The sequence below is a fragment of the Aulonocara stuartgranti genome, assembly GCF_965226115.1.
Source record: "Aulonocara stuartgranti genome assembly, chromosome: 18".
Lineage (NCBI taxonomy): Eukaryota > Metazoa > Chordata > Actinopteri > Cichliformes > Cichlidae > Aulonocara > Aulonocara stuartgranti.
The window spans coordinates 34,296,720-34,313,991 of NC_138954.1; the positions used below are offsets into that span (position 1 = coordinate 34,296,720).

Here is a 17,272-nt window from a genome sequence, read left to right on the forward strand (position 1 = left end):
AGGGTGCCATTGGTTCAATGTAAAGGGCTTGTATATTCCTACTAAAACCCATCCTCTCTATAACAGAGAACAGTAGTCTCACAGTAGTCTTTGTTTCTGCCTTCTTTTGGGATTACTGGGATGACAGCGTCCCTGAGGGCTGGATAGTAGCCTTAAGTGTCCAGTTAAAGGAAAAGCTCCGTCACTCCCGGGGCTTTTGTTTGCCTTCAGTTTGCTAACGTTGTCTAATTCCTTCATAGATGTTAATGCTTCGCTCAGGTTTGTGTCTGTTGTTGGAAGGTCCAATTTGAACAAGTAGTTTTGGATTTCAGTCACATTTGAATCGGTAGGTGTGGAGCACAGCATCTCATAGGCACTTTTAAAGATTGTTTGAATCATCTCTGGGTCGAATGTAAATTCATTAGTAGATAGGTCTCTAATTTTAGGTATTGAGTGTTTAGTTCTTTGTGTTCTAAGGCGCCTCGCTAGAATTTGTGTTGCTTTTGATCCCAATTCATAAAATGTTTGTTTAGCATTTTCTTTCCCCGTTCTTCACATGTGTTTTTTGTCCAGGGTGTGTTTTATTATTCTTATTTCTTTTGATAATTCCTCACTCCGGTCAGTTTGGTGTTGCCTAGTTCCTAGTTCCCTTTTTTTAAATTGTCATATTCAACTCAAGAAATCAGTTTACCTCTTGTAATGGAAATTCCTTTATTTAATGTATTGATCACTTTGGTAATAGTAATATCACTTTCTCACTTACAGTGGCTTGCAAAAGTATTGGGCCCCCTTGAACTTTCCCACATTTTGTCACATTACAGCCACAAACATGAATCAATGTTATTGGAATTCCAGGTTAAAGACCAACACAAAGTGGTGCACACGTGAGAAGTGGAACGAAAATCATACATGATTCCACAATTTGTTACAAATAAATAACTGCAAAGTGGGGTGTGCGTAATTATTCAGCCCCCTTTGGTCTGAGTGCAGTCAGTTGTCCATAGACGTTGCCTGATGAGTGCTAATGACTAAATAGAGTGCACCTGTGTGTAATCTAATGTCAGTACAAATACAGCTGCTCCGTGACGGCCTCAGAGGTCGTCTAAGAGAATATTGGGAGCAACAACACCATGAAGTCCAAAGAACACACCAGACAGGTCAGGGATAAAGTTACTGAGAAATTTAAAGCAGGCTTAGGCTACACAAAGATTTCCCAAGCCTTGAACATCCCTCGGAGCACTGTTCAAGCCATCATTCAGAAAGGGAAGGAGTATGGCACAACTGTAAACCTACCAAGACAAGGCCGTCCACCTAAACTCACAGGCCGAACAAGGAGAGCGCTGATCAGAAATGCAGCCAAGAGGCCCATGGTGACTCTGGACGAGCTGCAGAGATCTACAGCTCAGGTGGGGGAATCTGTCCATAGGACGACTATTAGTCGTGCACTGCACAAAGTTGGCCTTTATGGAAGAGCGGCAAGAAGAAAGCCATTGTTAACAGGAAACCATAAGAAGTCCCGTTTGCAGTTTGCCACAAGCCATGTGGGGGACACAGCAAACATGTGGAAGAAGCTGCTCTGGTCAGATGAGACCAACATGCAAAACGCTGTGTGTGAAAACTAACACTGCACATCACTCTGAACACACCATCCCCACTGTCAGATATGGTGGTGGCAGCATCATGCTCTGGGGGGGGCTTCTCTTCAGCAGGGACAGGGAAGCTGGTCAGAGTTGATGGGAAGATGGATGGAGCCAAATACAGGGCAATCTTGGAAGAAAACCTCTTGGAGTCTGCAAAAGACTTGAGACTGGGGCGGAGGTTCACCTTCCAGCAGGACAACGACCCTAAACACAAAGCCAGGGCAACAATGGAACGGTTTAAAACAAAACATATCCATGTGTTAGAACGGCCCAGTCAAAGTCCAGATCTAAATCCAATCCAGAATCTGTGGCAAGATCTGAAAACTGCTGTTGACAAACGCTGTCCATCTAATCTGTTTTGCAAAGAAGAATGGGCAAGGATTTCAGTCTCTAGATGTGCAAAGCTGGTAGAGACAGACCCTAAAAGACTGGCAGCAAAAGGTGGTTCTACAAAGTATTGACTCAGGGGGCTGAATAATTACACACACCCCACTTTGCAGTTATTTATTTGTAAAAAATGTTTGGAATCATGTATGATTTTTGTTCCACTTCTCATGTGTACACCACTTTGTATTCAAAGGAGCTTGCGAAGCTTCTTCAGTTCAGAACTGAAGAAGCTTCTTGGATGAGAGGTGAAACGTCTTCAGGCAACTTAAAGAAGTCCAGACGCTTTTCTTTGCAAGCTCCTTTGGCTATGATGACCTGGATGACTGAGAACCTTCACAGACACCACTTTGTGTTGGTCTTTCACGTGGAATTCCAATAAAATTGATTCATGTTTGTGGCTGTAATGAGACAAAATGTGGAAAAGTTCAAGGGGGCCGAATACTTTTGCAAGCCACTGTAGTTATATACATGTAGGATAGCATCGCATGTGTTCTACACACACACAGTGGGGCATTGTGAGTTCATGGGAGACATTAAACAGATGGTGAGGCTCCTTCCCTTATCAGGGAGGATTCGAGAGGTAAATCTCTGGGTGACGGCTAAGTGAAAAACAAGGGTGCATCTCTCTGTTTAAAGGAAAGGTTTGAAGGAGGGAGCTGAGGGTATAGGCTCATGCGATGGGACAATATGTAAGAGGTGTGTTTTTGTTCACCCCTGTATTTAAAGAAACGCTTTGTTTTTCATTGTTAGAGACCACTTTGGTGTTTGACAATGTGATTAAACCAGATGCTCATCAGTGTTTGCAGTTTACACCCTTAACCGTATCCCAGGTTCCACTTCATTATCTTTGTTTAAATTATTACAATCTCGAGTTTCTTTCTTTATTTCCTGCACTATTGTTTTTTTGTTCAAAATTCCAATGTTTAGTCTCTGTTGGGTCCTTCGTTTTAAGTCTTCCAGGTTAACTGTCAGGTGAATGGTGTTATGATCTGATGTGTCAGCTGTCCCAATTGTACAATCTGAGACCCTCTGTCTCTCTGTAGTGTTCATCAGGAAATAGTTCTGGAATAGACCTTGTGAGTTGCAGAGTAATGTGTAATGTCTTTTTCTTCTGGATGGAAATCCCTCAGCACCTCAAATAGTTCACTTTCCTTAATTTTTTAAAACATTTCCACATTTTTAGACACAGTATGTTGTGTGAATGCTGTCCAGTGCTCGTTGTAGTTTGATATAATATTCCTTCTTCTTATAAATACCTTCACTCAGGGAGACTACTTGATCAAAAACAAGCCTGAGACATGTCAGGTCACTCTCTGGAGGTGCGTCTATATTGACACAGTGCTGTTGATTCTGCCTTTAACAATGACATCTCTACCATCTTTATTGGCTTCCACTTTCATCACTTCAAAATTGACGCGGTTAGATATTAGTGTAATAACCCCCCTCCTTCTGCTGTTCTTACATGAACTGCAGAAAGAGTTTATATAGCCTAGCTTTTCATCTTCTCATGTTCGTTTTCATGTGTGTTTCTGGGAGAAGCTGCTCTTGCCTTTTTCATTTTTGCAGTGACTTTACTCCTTTTTATAGGATTGCCAAGACCATTAACATTCCAACAGTCAGCCCTATAAACAAAAATGATACTCTATAAGAGTCCAGAACTGTAATGGAACATCTAACATGGAAGAAGACCAAATAATACTGTGAACTCCAATGGTGGGGCAGATAACTGTCCTGCTCCATAACCCTGCTGGTGGGTCATGGGAAAGGCCTGTCGTAAAGACAAGGCCCTACGCTGGGGGCTAGTGATGAAACAAGCACCATCCTATTTGTCCAGCGCTCTTAATTTCGAAAGCTGCTCCCAGCTATAAGCATCTGAAGCAAATTTACATCTGACCCGTTGTTGTTCCCACACCACACCATCGTAGTCATTCCGGGGTGCTCCTTTTGAATATCCAGAGTTTTTCTTTGGCTCTCCCTGCAGCTGTAGATCAGCCTTCCTTCTGGCTCTTTTCCAGGCGTTGCCATTTTAGTTGCTCCTTCCGTCTGGTTGCAGCTGAGGCATCCTCCTCTCTCAGAGCGGATACCACTACGCTGAAGCTGCGTCTCTTTAGTTCCAGCGCTGCTTCGTGTGCGTTGCTGTAGGTTCGGATTCTGTTGTCACAGTCGATTCTCTTATTAGTGTCTGTAAACGAATGCCTTTCTCCTTTAGTGCCTTCTTTATCCCGTTGCAGTCTCTACGTTTTGAATAATCTCTGCTGCATAATCATGGTCGAAGAACAGCGTTTGGTTTCAGGATATTAGCTAAACAGAAAGGCACAACTAGCAATTCAATGAAAATAAAAAGAGAAGAAATTCTGAAAACAGAAAGCTCTTTGGAAGGCAAAGGTTTTCCCATCGGTGCTTGATAGAGGATTTCAGCTGCTCAGTCATCCAGGACTGTTGTTGTGTTACAGTGGTCCCAGTGTTTTCAGTGGGTGACAGGTAAACCAGCAGTCTGTGATATGGAGCCATGCTGCTGTACATCAGGAGTGTGGTCTGATACTGAATTTCTGAAGTAATCAAGACTTTTCCAGAAGAAGACATCTGGGTACCAACATGTGTTGCTTTAACACCCCCAAAGATCTTCTAAGCTACTCGTGCTGTGCAAAATGCTAGCTTTGAACTGTGCGTGGACAGTGGGCCCACTGTGGCTCACAGCATGACAAGGTGTCCTTGACCAAGATATTGAATCCTAAACTGTCCCTGGTGCAGCCATCAGTTTGTGTGACTGATGAAATGCCCAAAATAAGCGCCTTGTGTTTGAACAAATGTATTTTCCAGATTGGATGAAGGCAACAACGTTTTAAGATGTTTATATAACTGTTGTCACTTTTTAATGTTGTGTAGCTTGTTGTTGGTGTGATGACAAACCATTCATGACACCTTGCAGGGACTTCCTCTGTGGTCCTGGCTATTCCTGCTATTGTTGCTAGGTGCATGTCAGTGTGTTACCCTAATCTGATTGGCTTTTGTCTTTCTTTCTGTTTTTTTAACCTCTTTCAGATCGTGTGGTGAACTGAAAAGAACGCTGAAGCAAAGGTGGAGAGCAGCAGGACTTTGGTCTCCTGCTGTCCCGTGTTTTTGCTGGAAACTCCACTTCTCTCACTGCCCAGTACACTCCTACTGTTCTTCCTGTTCGTTCACTCTCCTATCATCTATCTGCCCATCTTGCTCGACAAATAGGTCAACAGAATCCAAGCGCCAAAGACTAGGAGACCATCTCAGCTGTTTCTGTAGAAGCACTGCTAATAGAAAGAACACAAGTGGATGTAACTGCCCCCACCCACAGAGTTCGGTTCAGTCCCACGGGCGATGAGACGAGCCAGGAGCTTCATCTTTCTCTAGACACTTTCTTCTACACCTTCTGTCTTCATGCTTTGGGGGTCCTCAGGTGCCCCCACCCCGTGTCGACCCCCCCACACCCGTTGCCACCACGGCAGACCACCCCAATCGCCTTGTTGCCATGCCGACAGAGACACTGACTCCAGCCCTGCCAGATAGCAAGGCTGCTGGCCCTGCAACGCCCTTCAGTTCCACTGTACCCCTCCGCATCCTCAACAAGGGCCCCGAGTACTTCAGGAGACAGGTACTGTGTGTGTTAGGATGTACAGAGATCTGTTCAGGTAAATGTGGGATTGAACTGAAGCATCAGAGGTCATAACTTTAAGTGTTTTGGCCACAAAATTCCAGGGTCGAGCTCATTTGTATAACCAATATAATTCCATAATAATTGGTCATTTGTGAGTCGTATAATACCGTGTTTTAATAAGCGCTGATCAAAATGCCTGCACCATTTGTGACTGTATTGTACAGTGAAACTTGTCTTAAAAAGAACTAGTTAGCGCTTTACAATGCAATTAATATCCTGTTGTAGTAACACCCACTGTACCACTGTCAGAAAAAGGTGTCCATCCATTTGGAACTAACACTGGTCTTAATCTGTCTGTGAAGGTTCTCAGTCATCCAGGTCATTGTAGTCAAAGGAGCTTGCAGAGAAAAGCGTCTGGACTTCTTTAAGTTGCTTGAAGACGTTTCACCTCTCATCCGAGAAGCTTCTTCAGTTCTAAGGTCAAGACTCAGCTGTCCATCTGCATCTAAAGGTCAAAGGTCACTCTTTCGGGGATGCCAATGTTCACATTTTGGACAGAGAGGACAGATGGTTTGAAAGAGGAGTGAAAGAAGCCATCTATGTCCACTGTGAGCGACCATCTTTGAACAGAGGCGGGGTTTACGACACCAACTCTCTGCCATCTATAATCCAGTTTTGAGATCCCTTCCCAGACGCCTTAATGCCCACTCACATCCTGGGCCATCTGACCTCAGGAATTCGCATGATAAGGTGGGGCCAGGTTTCACAATGAACACACCCGAAACTCTGGCTGATTGGGACCCACACCCAGTTTCACACCTTGGCTCAGGCGATTAGAGGATCATCAGGGGTCCTTTTGTCCCACTTTGGGGGGTTACTCCCACTAGGTTTATATCTGGGACTCTCCACCATTTGATCTTAGAACTGAAGAAGCTTCTCGGATGAGAGGTGAAACGTCTTCAAGCAACTTAAAGAAGTCCAGACGCTTTTCTTTGCAAGCTCCTTTGACTGGTCTTAATCCACGTCACAGTTAGAGTTGTATGAAGTATTGCTGTGCTCTGCTGACGGGGCTCCATCGTCTGTTGCTGATCATGTAGGCTGTCACTGTTGCCGTCAAGTTGCTCGTAGACACAATTGCAACAACTTTTACATGACCTTGTAGATATGCACTTAGCTGTAAATGTTTAAAGTGTGGAAGCTTGTTGCAAATTTAGGGCTGTGAGAAACTCAGAAAGTCCTAAATATAAATAAGCATAGAATAGAATTGTGTAATGGCAAAGATGGCAGTTAACCTGCCCCGATCACCACAGAGCCATTATCTTGTTTCAGTTCCAAATGCACATCAGAGGTGGAGCTGCGTGCTGTCGTTTTTCTTGTTCCTGTAATGCTCATCACCTCTGCACTCTTCCTTTAAAACGCTGAGGCGAGCCAGAGAATTCGTACAGATGCGAAGCTGTGCCTGTATAGTACAAATATAACGTGCTGGGGAAAAAGCGTTTTAAAGCTTTTTCTAAGGCAAAGCTGCCAAATTTTAAAGCATTTTTAATAACATTTGCTGATTCTGTACATCAGTGCTGCATAGGTGAGACGTGCTTGTAGAAAGACTTTGGTAAAAATCAGGATGTATCAGTGTCTGTTTCTATAGTGTCCAAACGTTATGTGATGCAAAAGGGAAAAAAGATGAGTGGATAAATTTCCAATGCTCACTCGTTGTATCCCAACATTAGGCAGTGTAACACTTCCTGACTTTATGAACTCGTGAATCTCTTCTGAGATGATCTGCAGCTGCATCACCAAATGAACGGGGTTGTATCATGTTTGTCTCCTATCGCTTGTTTCAGACAAGGAGTGAGAAGAACACAATAACAGATTTTTAAAAAACACACAGAAATAACCCAAAACAACTCGATTCCTACCCCTGCTGCACGCATATAGAATAAGGTAAGGGACTGATTCAATGCCATCTCTCTTTTTTAACCTGTGTCTCAGGTGGAACCAAACCCTAAGCGCCTCAGTGCTGTTGAAAGACTAGAAGCTGATAAGGCCAAGTATGTCAAGAGCCAGGAAGTCATCAATGCCAAGCAGGAGCCAATCAAACCACCTGTGCTCGTTAAACCACCTGCTGGCCATCCCCTGCTATCCAAGAGAGGTCCTGGCATCGGTGGAGGAGGCAGTGGAGGCGGGTTACCTTTCAAAGCATCCAATAACAATGCCAAGTCAGACACGTGCGCAACAAGCTGTGGCAGCATCAAACGGGAGAATTTAAACCTAGAGATCCTAAAAAATCTGCTAAACTCATCGTCTTCTTCAGCAGCAGGATCTGGAGGTGGAGCTAAGAGTGCTGTGCATATGAGGTCAACAGGTGGAATGCCCAGGAGTTGGACACCATCGGGGTAAAATAATATACTTTTATCTTGTGTACATATGTAATCAATAATTATGTGGCGCTCAAATATCTCCATTCAGAAAGTTTCTCTAAACGTGTTACTTTGAGTGTAACTTGGTAATGTATGTTATATTTGGTACAGTCCTGTGAAAAGCTATATACAACCTCACTGCTGTCCAGTTAATCAAAAGCATTTGATTAACTGATCATCAAGTGTGACCGCAGCTGTAAAATCAGAGGTTTTGGCAGTTTGCTAGTCTGCAGCAGTCAGGTGTGTTAACACAATGCCACAGTCTTCCCAGGAGTGCACGTTCCAGCAAATTCCCCCCAGCTCAGACCATGCAGCCTTCAGAGAAACTGCAAAAAGCCCACGAGCTACACGCCAGACTCTGCAGGCCTCAGTTAGCAGGCCTGCAGAGTCTGAAGGGGGGTCTAGCCTAGGGACCCTTACTGGATACAGATGCCCTGGTCAGGAATCAAACCCCTGACATGAAGTTCCAAAGACGTGTAGTGTTTACCTCCAGGTGAAGCAGAGAAAGTGCTGATAGGGATAGATCTACCATCTTTCTGATTGGTAGATGGCGTGCTCTACCACCTGAGACACGACCGCCTCCAGCAAAACTGGAGAAGCTCTGACTGAAAGAAGTAAAAGTTGTGTCCAAAGAGGAAGCCTGAAAAGGCACAGCTTCCCAAAATGTTTCCACTGTTGTGAGGACAGTTTTAAAAAATATTAATAATGAAAAATCAAAGCTCCAGCTCGGAAAAGCTTCTGAAAATAGTTTCTGCTAAGATGCTCACTGTGACTAAGTTAAACAAAAAGTCTGGAGGTCAATGTTGATATGCAAAAGACAAAAATATGACAAGCAAAATAAGAAAGCAGGAAGTGAAGTGTCAGCCTGAGATGAGCTGCAGTGAAGACAAATGTGGCTTCTGGTGTATTCGAAACCTATAGATAATGACCAAAAGACAGCCGGGCCGTCATAACTTGTTTGTTTGCACTTTAAATATGTGTTCATGAAGCGCAAACAAAGTCAGCTAGATGATAAATAACCAACATTTGTACGTGTAACGTTTGTATACACAATTTACGTACAGATTTTTGTGTACTCGCGATTCAATTAGGTTTAATGTCCTATGAACAGACGAGACCAAAGTGGAGACAGCAGCATCTCTACTTTAAGAGAAAAACCAAACGGCACAAACCTCTCACACCAACTGTCAGCATGGCGGCGGTGGGATGATGATCTGAGCGCCTCACACTCACTGAGACCCACAGATGAAGACGATGAAGTACGATTTAGACCAGGCTGTCATAGACAAGCCTTGACACTGAAAACTGCTTTTGCTATTACTGATGATAATAAGAATGAAATGATTTCCGTTGTTGCTGAATGTCTTACAGTTTCATTTCCCAGAGATGCTGGAGAATCTCAATTTTGTGAGTTTTTTTGTTCTGATAGAAATGTACCTGGTTTCTGTTTTTATTAGCTCGAGCTTTGCTGCTTTCTTGGTGAATTACTTTTGTTTCCTGTCTCGTCACTGCAGTCATCACTACAACTTTCTGGCTTCCTCCTCTGATAGTTTCAGGTTCAGTCAAACTTTGTCCTTCTTTTTCCCTCAGCGGTGCAGGCTTCTGTCTTACAGCATCATTACCTCTTTCTCCACTTTGGCTGTTGGTTTAGTTTAGTTGTAAGAACAAAATAGGTTGGTGGGCACGTTTCAAGAATCCTGATATTTCTTGGGACGTATTAGTGATAAGGCCCAGTTATCCCAATCACAGAAACAACTCTATCAGAATGACTGGGCCACTGCAGAGGCTTGATTCTTTTCCTCAACCTGACTGAAAAGCTGTGGACAGACCTTAAGCTAGCCGAGCACAAACAAAGATCCAAAAACCTCGATGACTTGTAAAGAAGAGGGAGACAGAAGTTCTCCACAGCAATGTGAGAGTCTGATAAAACCATAAAGAAAACGACTCCTCCAGCTATGGCTGCTCAGGGTGGTTCAGTTTAGTTTTCACAGGACTGCTGCTGAAAAAGGAAGTTTACTCAACTGACTACAAAAAATATTTTTCCTTTTTATTGCTCCTTGATATGACGATTGTTTGTTTTGTTTTTTTAAAGGTATGTTATATTGTACACCAGAATAATGGTTTCAACACTTTAAAATCTTCTGGTTTGAAGTGTTTCTTCAGTATTTAAGTGATCTAGTCGTCAGCATTTCTACTGCTACACAGTAAACAATAGTTGCTGATAATAACTTCTTTTCCAAATTGTAAACAAATCCGATGTAAAACGGTGCTCGTGTTGCTGCCATGATGCAACTCACAAACTTTACATTGTCACATCAGGGCGTCTCTTTCTTTGGCCTCCAAACTGTGAAAAGTAATTTGGCGAGCAGGATTTGGCTTTGAGCGCGTTCAGCGGCATGCGTGTGCTAAACGGCAGAAGCATGCACACAGCACGCACTTTGAAATTACGTGACAGGACTTTAGATAATGTTTTTTCTCACTCTGAACTTTTGAAATAAATATAGTTCCATACTCCGCTGTGAATGCTAATCCACGTGGTGACATCAGCCCAGACTGACTCGGCTGTCCACAGATGGTACCTATTTAACGTAGCCAAATACTGTAAGAGCTGTGGGCGGTGCTAACATTCAGCTGTGCGGTCACGGATTCTCTTTAGTACCAGGAGGTTCCAACATCAAAATCCGGGCTTGCTCTGGTGCACATCAAAAGTAAATCTAGCTCTGTGCTTATAGCAACCGCTCAGTTGGCTGGTGTTCATTAACTTGGCTGCTGATGGTGGTGGTTTATAAAGGCAAGTTTTCAAAAGCTAAGCTACCATCCAAATACTTGTGTCTGTGTCTTTATTTAGTTTGTGCTGGACTCCTTGGATTTTAGCTTTCTGTTTTCTGCTCCTAGGATGCCGTTAACCTATCGGTCTACCATGACTCTTAACGAACAACCACCCGACTCGACTCCCAGTCCCAGCACCTCACACTCCCTCCGATCCTTCTCCCATTCACTGAAGGTTCCCCCGATCAACAGCGGGGGGCGTCGCAGTCCGCAACAGGGAGGAAACCTGAATCTCAGCAGACGAGTCCAAGATGAGAGAAGCGGCGAAGGAGGCGTTATGGATCGTTCTCGGTCCCCGCTGCCACCTCTGCTTACTTCCCACTCATCCTCCGACCTCCTGCGACTGTGCAATGGCAAGCCGCTCCGTACTGCACGATCCAGTAGCTCCTCAGCTCCGCCCCTCCCTCCAAAACCCAAACCTGCTTCCCTCCCTCCTCCTGCACTTTCTTTGTCACTGCCTCCCCCTCGTCCTGCCCCATCCCCCTCACCTTGTGACAACACCACCCCTCAGTCGCTACCTTGTGATCTTGGAGATCCTTCAAAAATGTTAGCTGATCCTAACCTCGAGCTAGAACCTGGTTCGTCAGTGGCACGTCGCTCCTCGCTGCACAGATCTAAATCAGACCTGTCAGACCGTTACGCCCGGGCCGGAGCTGATGTGGAACGCTTTTTTAACTACTGCGGACTCGACCCTGAGGAGCTGGAGGCGGTTGGTCCGGAGAACTTTGCACGGGCCAACTCGGATATCGTCAGTTTGAATTTCCGATCAGCTTCTATGATTTCCTCTGACTGCGACCGTTCTCGGCGATCTTCCAATGATGGTCTGTCAGATGGGGATGAGGGTGAGGACGAAGAGGAGGAGGCTGGGGAGCGTGTGCCATATGGCATTTCGGCTGTGGAGCGAAATGCAAGGGTCATTAAATGGCTATATAGCATTAAGCAGGCGAGAGAGTCACACAAAGTGTCCCATGTTTAGAAGTGGAGGTTCTTTAGGCTAAAGACAAACTGTCCTAATCTCTGAAGGAATCACTGCAGCGGCATTTCTCACAGATAAAGAGGCTGTTGTCTTATTGCTGAACGAAAACTTTTTCAACTGTGTGTAGCTGAATGAAAGAGGGAGGAGTGCACAGGTATAACCCAAGCCAGGTAAGGAAAGAGACAAAATAGTGTCTGAAGATTATAGAAAAGACAAAGACTGCAGTCCTCCAAAGTTTAGAACAAGAAAAACACCAAGAACAGGAAGAGGAAAAGCAAATTCAGTGCTTACTCTAGAGTGGCCGTTAACTGCTTCTCTGTGGACACTGTATGAACTGTTGTGTAAGCAACAGGAACAAAAGTGAAATGCACTACATTTGTCCAAGGATCCATAATGTGGCCATCGCAGTAGAAAGGATTGAAGACGTTTCTCACAGAGGACATTTGGACTTGTCAGACATCAGTACGACTGACACTCTGTTGAATGTAGCCTTTGACACCTGCACTCATCGTCTTTGAAATGTTCCTCAGTCCACTTTTGTGCTCTTTCATGGTCACATCCTCAGTAGGAAACAGTCGGCCAGTTGTAAGTGGTTGAACATCATCTTACCTCACAAATGCTGTCTGTTAGAAAAATAAAGCTACAGGTTAACTGTCTTTAGCTAGCACAGAAATATTTTATACAGGCCTCAGTCTTGCTTACATTTATCGCTCATTACAGATACTTTGGATATGTTCTCCCTTTGGGACACTAAGAAACAAAAAAAACCTAACCTCTGACCCTGTGACTAAGTTTGCATAGTAAATGTATACATGTGATAAACTGAAAGCTTAAACAACAAAGACCCGTTAAATCAGCACATTTCTTGGACGGAGGCAGCTGTCTTTCACACAATCTGCCTAAATTTGCACTCAATGCAGCGCATGTAGCTTATTGCTAAACCATTGGTGAATGACGTCACACTCGTTGTGGTTTGTCTAGCACCTCACAGAAGTTCTTCCTCACAGTACTTTTCTGATTGTTTGAGGTGATCAGCTCCCCAGTTTCCAGCTTTTTGCCTTATCAGAAACATCAGTAGCATCATTCACTTACAGTAATAGGGTTGCCAACTTTTTAGCTAACAAATACGGGACACTCTGGCATGCCAGAAGCACAATACACAACCAGCTGGGTGTAGTGCACATATGCACTGTATGTGACATTGCAGGTAATGGTCAATAAATGGGACATTTAAAGTGGACTAAGGGGCAAACCAGTGTTTGCTCATTATACAGCTAAAACGGGGCAATTGGCAACCCCAGACAGCAACACTGTGAGGTTTGGGTAACAGTGCAGTTAACAAATGGCCCCAATAAAATGCCTGTTGCTATAACCCACGGTTAAACAGCACATGAATTTTAAATAAAAAGTGAAAATCCTTATCAAGTAGCACCTGTTTCCATAACTTGTCACTGTTCATAAGTTGGTGGAACGGAGTCATCGTCTGTGCTTTCCTACAGTAACAAGTCCAAATGTCCACTGTGAGAACAGCCCGCACGCAGTGCTGATGAGGCTGCTAAACACACCTTGTGAAAGACGCCGCTGCAAACACGACTGAACTGTCAGAGCAAACTCGGTAAAATCACTTGATATTTGCGTAAAGTGACTGTTAAAGGATGGATTGATGACTTCGTCACTTGCCTCAATGAAGCTGCTGCAAATTGTTGAAAAACTCTGAAATACAGACGGTGTTAGAGTTGCGAAATAAAGACATCGGAGCGGGTGGTGAGTGAGACAAGAAGGAAAGCAAGGAACATGAAACAAAAACTAATGTCACAAACTCTGAGCATATTTATGTGGTTACACCATCAAATCATTGCACTCTTTGGCCTTTATCGCCAAATGTCTCATTACGCTGCCGTGTCAGCCAACAGAACATTTCAGCGGAGAGTTTAGGTGTCCTGTGGTGGGATATCTGTAGACGACATATTCAATTCAGGTGTATTTATTTAGCACCAGATCACAACAGCAGTCACCTCAAAGCACTTTACACTGTAAAGTGAAGAGTCTACAGTATTCTAGAGAAAACCATGACCTCTAGTTTCAATTTGAAAGCTTTTGATATTAGAGCCGTGGTTTTAATGGGAATTTCCCAACTACTTCTCCATCTTAAGGTCACAGAGGGTTGGAGCCTTTCCCCATTCAGACAGCCATTGTACCACTCAAGTCAAAATTAACTGTGGTAATGAACAGATTTCTTCCGTGAGGCTGCTTTCATGACGTAGGGTGACATCAACAGAAGTGTTAAAGTACCAAACCTTGACTTCATGCCGCCGATGTCAGTGGGACTATTAAACAGACCACAACTACTGACTTTTCTTTGGTGGCAGCCAAATAAACCAAACGCCCGGTGTTGAAGAAGCTGAAACAATCAGACCTGTAGATGTATCCACAGACGGTCCAAACCTTTATTGAGAACGTGAGTGAAGCTGCAGGACACCAAGACTCTCCTGTCGAAACAGTGTTGGTACAAATCATCATGTGTCACCACGTGCAAACACCTACACTGAAAGCAATATTATGCATACCGTATTGCAGTGCAGAACAGTGTATGAAGGTGTCAGACTGAAGTGTTGCTCACGCTGATTGCACGCTGCAGCCACACACAGCTCCAGCAGTGCGTCTGCCACCCTGCGCTGACTCCATCTCTCTACTGTATCCAAACCCTCAGTCAGTCCATCACAGGAGCAAAGTCTTTCGTTCTGCCTTTGTTTGCTCCTAATAATGACGGTGGCCGGATTACTGAGTTCCACACCACCCTTCACATCTGTCTGCAAGCCGCTGACATGTCTGAAGGCCTGAAGCCATATGGGTGTGAATGCAGTGCCTCAGCCAGCAGTTCCATCTACCCCACCACCACCTCCTTTTAGCTCACTTACAGGTCTGCAAAGGTCCAAGCACCCTGCTGGCTTCACTTCACTGCCCCTCATCCTGCACTGCAGATAGTGTTGGTGCTGTGGAAGCATAAACGTCTGAAACAGCTGGAGTCTGCTCTGCCACGTTAAACTGAATTTGGGTTGGGGGTAAGATGACTCACATGTTAGTTAAGCTCCCTATAAAGCCGTCCACTTTCAAATGCAACCAAAAACAAGGTGCTTGCTCAAAGCACCTTCGTGCTTACAATCAGTGTCAGAATGGAAAAGCTTCACCTAATGGACACAGCTGCTGCCAGATGTCTTACAGCTTTGAATGTTTCATACTTGCAGAACTCCAGGTGCAGCGTAGATGCAGTCATAAGTGAATGTAACATATGAAACATTTCTAAATGTACATCACTGGTTAGCTGTTCACATAGTGCTCTCAGGTACAGGAACAAGTTCTTGTTTCCTGAAATGATGCACAGGGACGTGTCTTTGCTGAGCTGGAGCAGTTAGGGTCACAGTATAATGCTTGTTCTTCTGAGTAATTATGAACAAAGTGTACAGCTGTAATAATCTCAAAAACCCTCCAAACATCAAATTCTTGAAAATAACACGTGCCTCGTGAAACACAAAAACTCAGTTCAGCTGCAAGGAAACAAGGAAACAAGTACCAGGAAAGCAGTGGTTTTCTCTGAGGACTCATCATTCTCCCAGCAGCCTCTGCACCTTAGAGGAGACGCAATGAGTTGTGTCTTGAGTCCAAGTGTCAGTATAAAAGGCTCTCGTCAGATCCCGAACCAGCGCTTGATTCTTCAGTCAGCGAGCACACACTGCCAGCACAAGTGAAAATGGTAGTAACTGAAGATACCCACTTAACATTGGAGAGGATATAATTAGATGATGCTGAACAGTGATACTGTCAGCATACTGAATATAAATATGACCTCTAAAAATGTCAAACTAGTGCTCTGAAAACATAAAAAAAAAGTCATGAAATTCATTGTTAAACTCTGATTCTTATATCGCGCTTTTCTACTCTGTTTGGTTAGGAACATGCAGCGACAACACCCGATTATCAGCTGCAGGTTATGTGGTTTGGGTTAAAATGTTTAATAAGTCAAAGCATTGTTTTTAATGACAAGCAGGGGGAGCCCTCCAACTGCATGTATGCAAATGTGTGACACAATTAGCCCACTTCTCCTAAACCCTTTTTTTACTATGTTTTTGGTCTTAGTCACTAGTTTGATGTTTTAGTGAACACAATGCGATGCTTCCTGTGTAAAAGATAATTAACAGTAAAGCAGGACACTCGTTACCATAGTCGTGCAGTGTCCGAGGGGCTTCTGATGATTTAGGTTAACATACACCCATTCACAATAGCAACAACCCCACCCCTAGCTCAGAGTTATTAGACAAAACACCAACCAAGTGATCCTAAAGTGTGTGGACACAGTTGTCATGAGTTGCGGGATGTTTAATGTTCCTAAGACAGTGGATGTGAAGTGAAGCCAGCTGGAGGACTGGCCCTGTCCTGAGGCTGAGCATGTTCCTGACCCTTCATTTGTCTCACGTCTTCCCAGCATCCTTTGTGGAATCAAGCAAACCCTGCTGCTTCTCCCTGACAGCATGGTACGGCAGCAGCGACATTGTGTGCCATTTTCACTTTTGTCGACATGATGTGCTTTTCCTTTGACTCCGGGACAGAAGGATGTAGAGTGGTAATTGTTTTACTTTTCATTCAAAGTGTAAATATTGTAAGAAAATGTATATTTGATTTTCAAAGGACGGTGTGTTGTGTTTCAGTTTTTTCTGTGTTATAAAAGACCGGGAACAAAGCTCTGCTGTTTTGCTGTTGCCCTCAAACAGAACTGTCGGATTGAGCCGGGCATGACTGTTTCAGTGTTGATCATGTTTTTTGATGTGGAAACTGTTACATTTTGCTTGATTGGGAGAAAAAAATTACAAAAATGTCTTCGTGTTTAGTTTCTTTTGCATTATTTCAATAAATGTCTTCTTTTCCCATGTCTTGCCGCTCATGTTTGTAAGTGTTGACCTGTTAAACTAAGATGGTGGAACCTGAGCAGCGGCTGCTCTCTTCAGTCCAAACGTGAAGCTGGGCTGGCACAGACGACTGCTGTGATCTGGTGCTACAGAAATAAACTGAACTCGTTCAAGGTGAAGGTTGTTAACTTCAAGTATTACAATGATCGGTTCAATACTAGCAACTCTAAATGATAGAGCTGGGCTTTTAAATAAATATAAATGGGAGTGACTATAAGAGATGAAATGATTTATTGTAAGTACAAAAATATGTCTCGAGATCTGATTGGATACTCGTGAGATCAAAGGTGTGCTTAATGTTACTGCAGAGGAGCTGCACGAAGGTTGAGCTCTATAACACGCATGAACCAAGCTTAAAAGAACAGCTTGTTAATGCTTAAGAATCTGGGTTTGTGCAGCAGACAATGGAATAGTTCAACAAAACGGGAAAGAATTGATAATAGTCACATAAAATC

The 17,272-nt window shown here is 43.8% G+C and overlaps 2 protein-coding genes across 4 annotated transcripts in view; one reads left to right on the plus strand and one right to left on the minus strand.

Annotated features, from left to right (window-relative positions):
* The window catches only part of fam110b (family with sequence similarity 110 member B), a 72,228-nt gene extending 55,448 nt beyond the window's left edge, over positions 1–16,780 (plus strand). For all 3 annotated transcript variants that reach the window (XM_082514034.1, XM_082514035.1, XM_082514036.1), the window contains 3 exons: positions 5,049–5,631; positions 7,624–8,027; positions 10,947–16,780. In XM_082514034.1, coding sequence (XP_082370160.1) covers positions 5,509–5,631; positions 7,624–8,027; positions 10,947–11,856 — 1,437 coding nt within the window. In that variant the 5' untranslated portion in view covers positions 5,049–5,508 and the 3' untranslated portion in view covers positions 11,857–16,780. The remainder of the gene's footprint in view (positions 1–5,048; positions 5,632–7,623; positions 8,028–10,946) is intronic.
* Positions 1–17,272, minus strand: part of LOC309694714 (uncharacterized protein) — a gene marked incomplete at its 3' end in the record, with an annotated part of 515,021 nt that overhangs the window by 300,777 nt on the left and 196,972 nt on the right. The gene's annotated exons all lie outside the window — the stretch shown is intronic.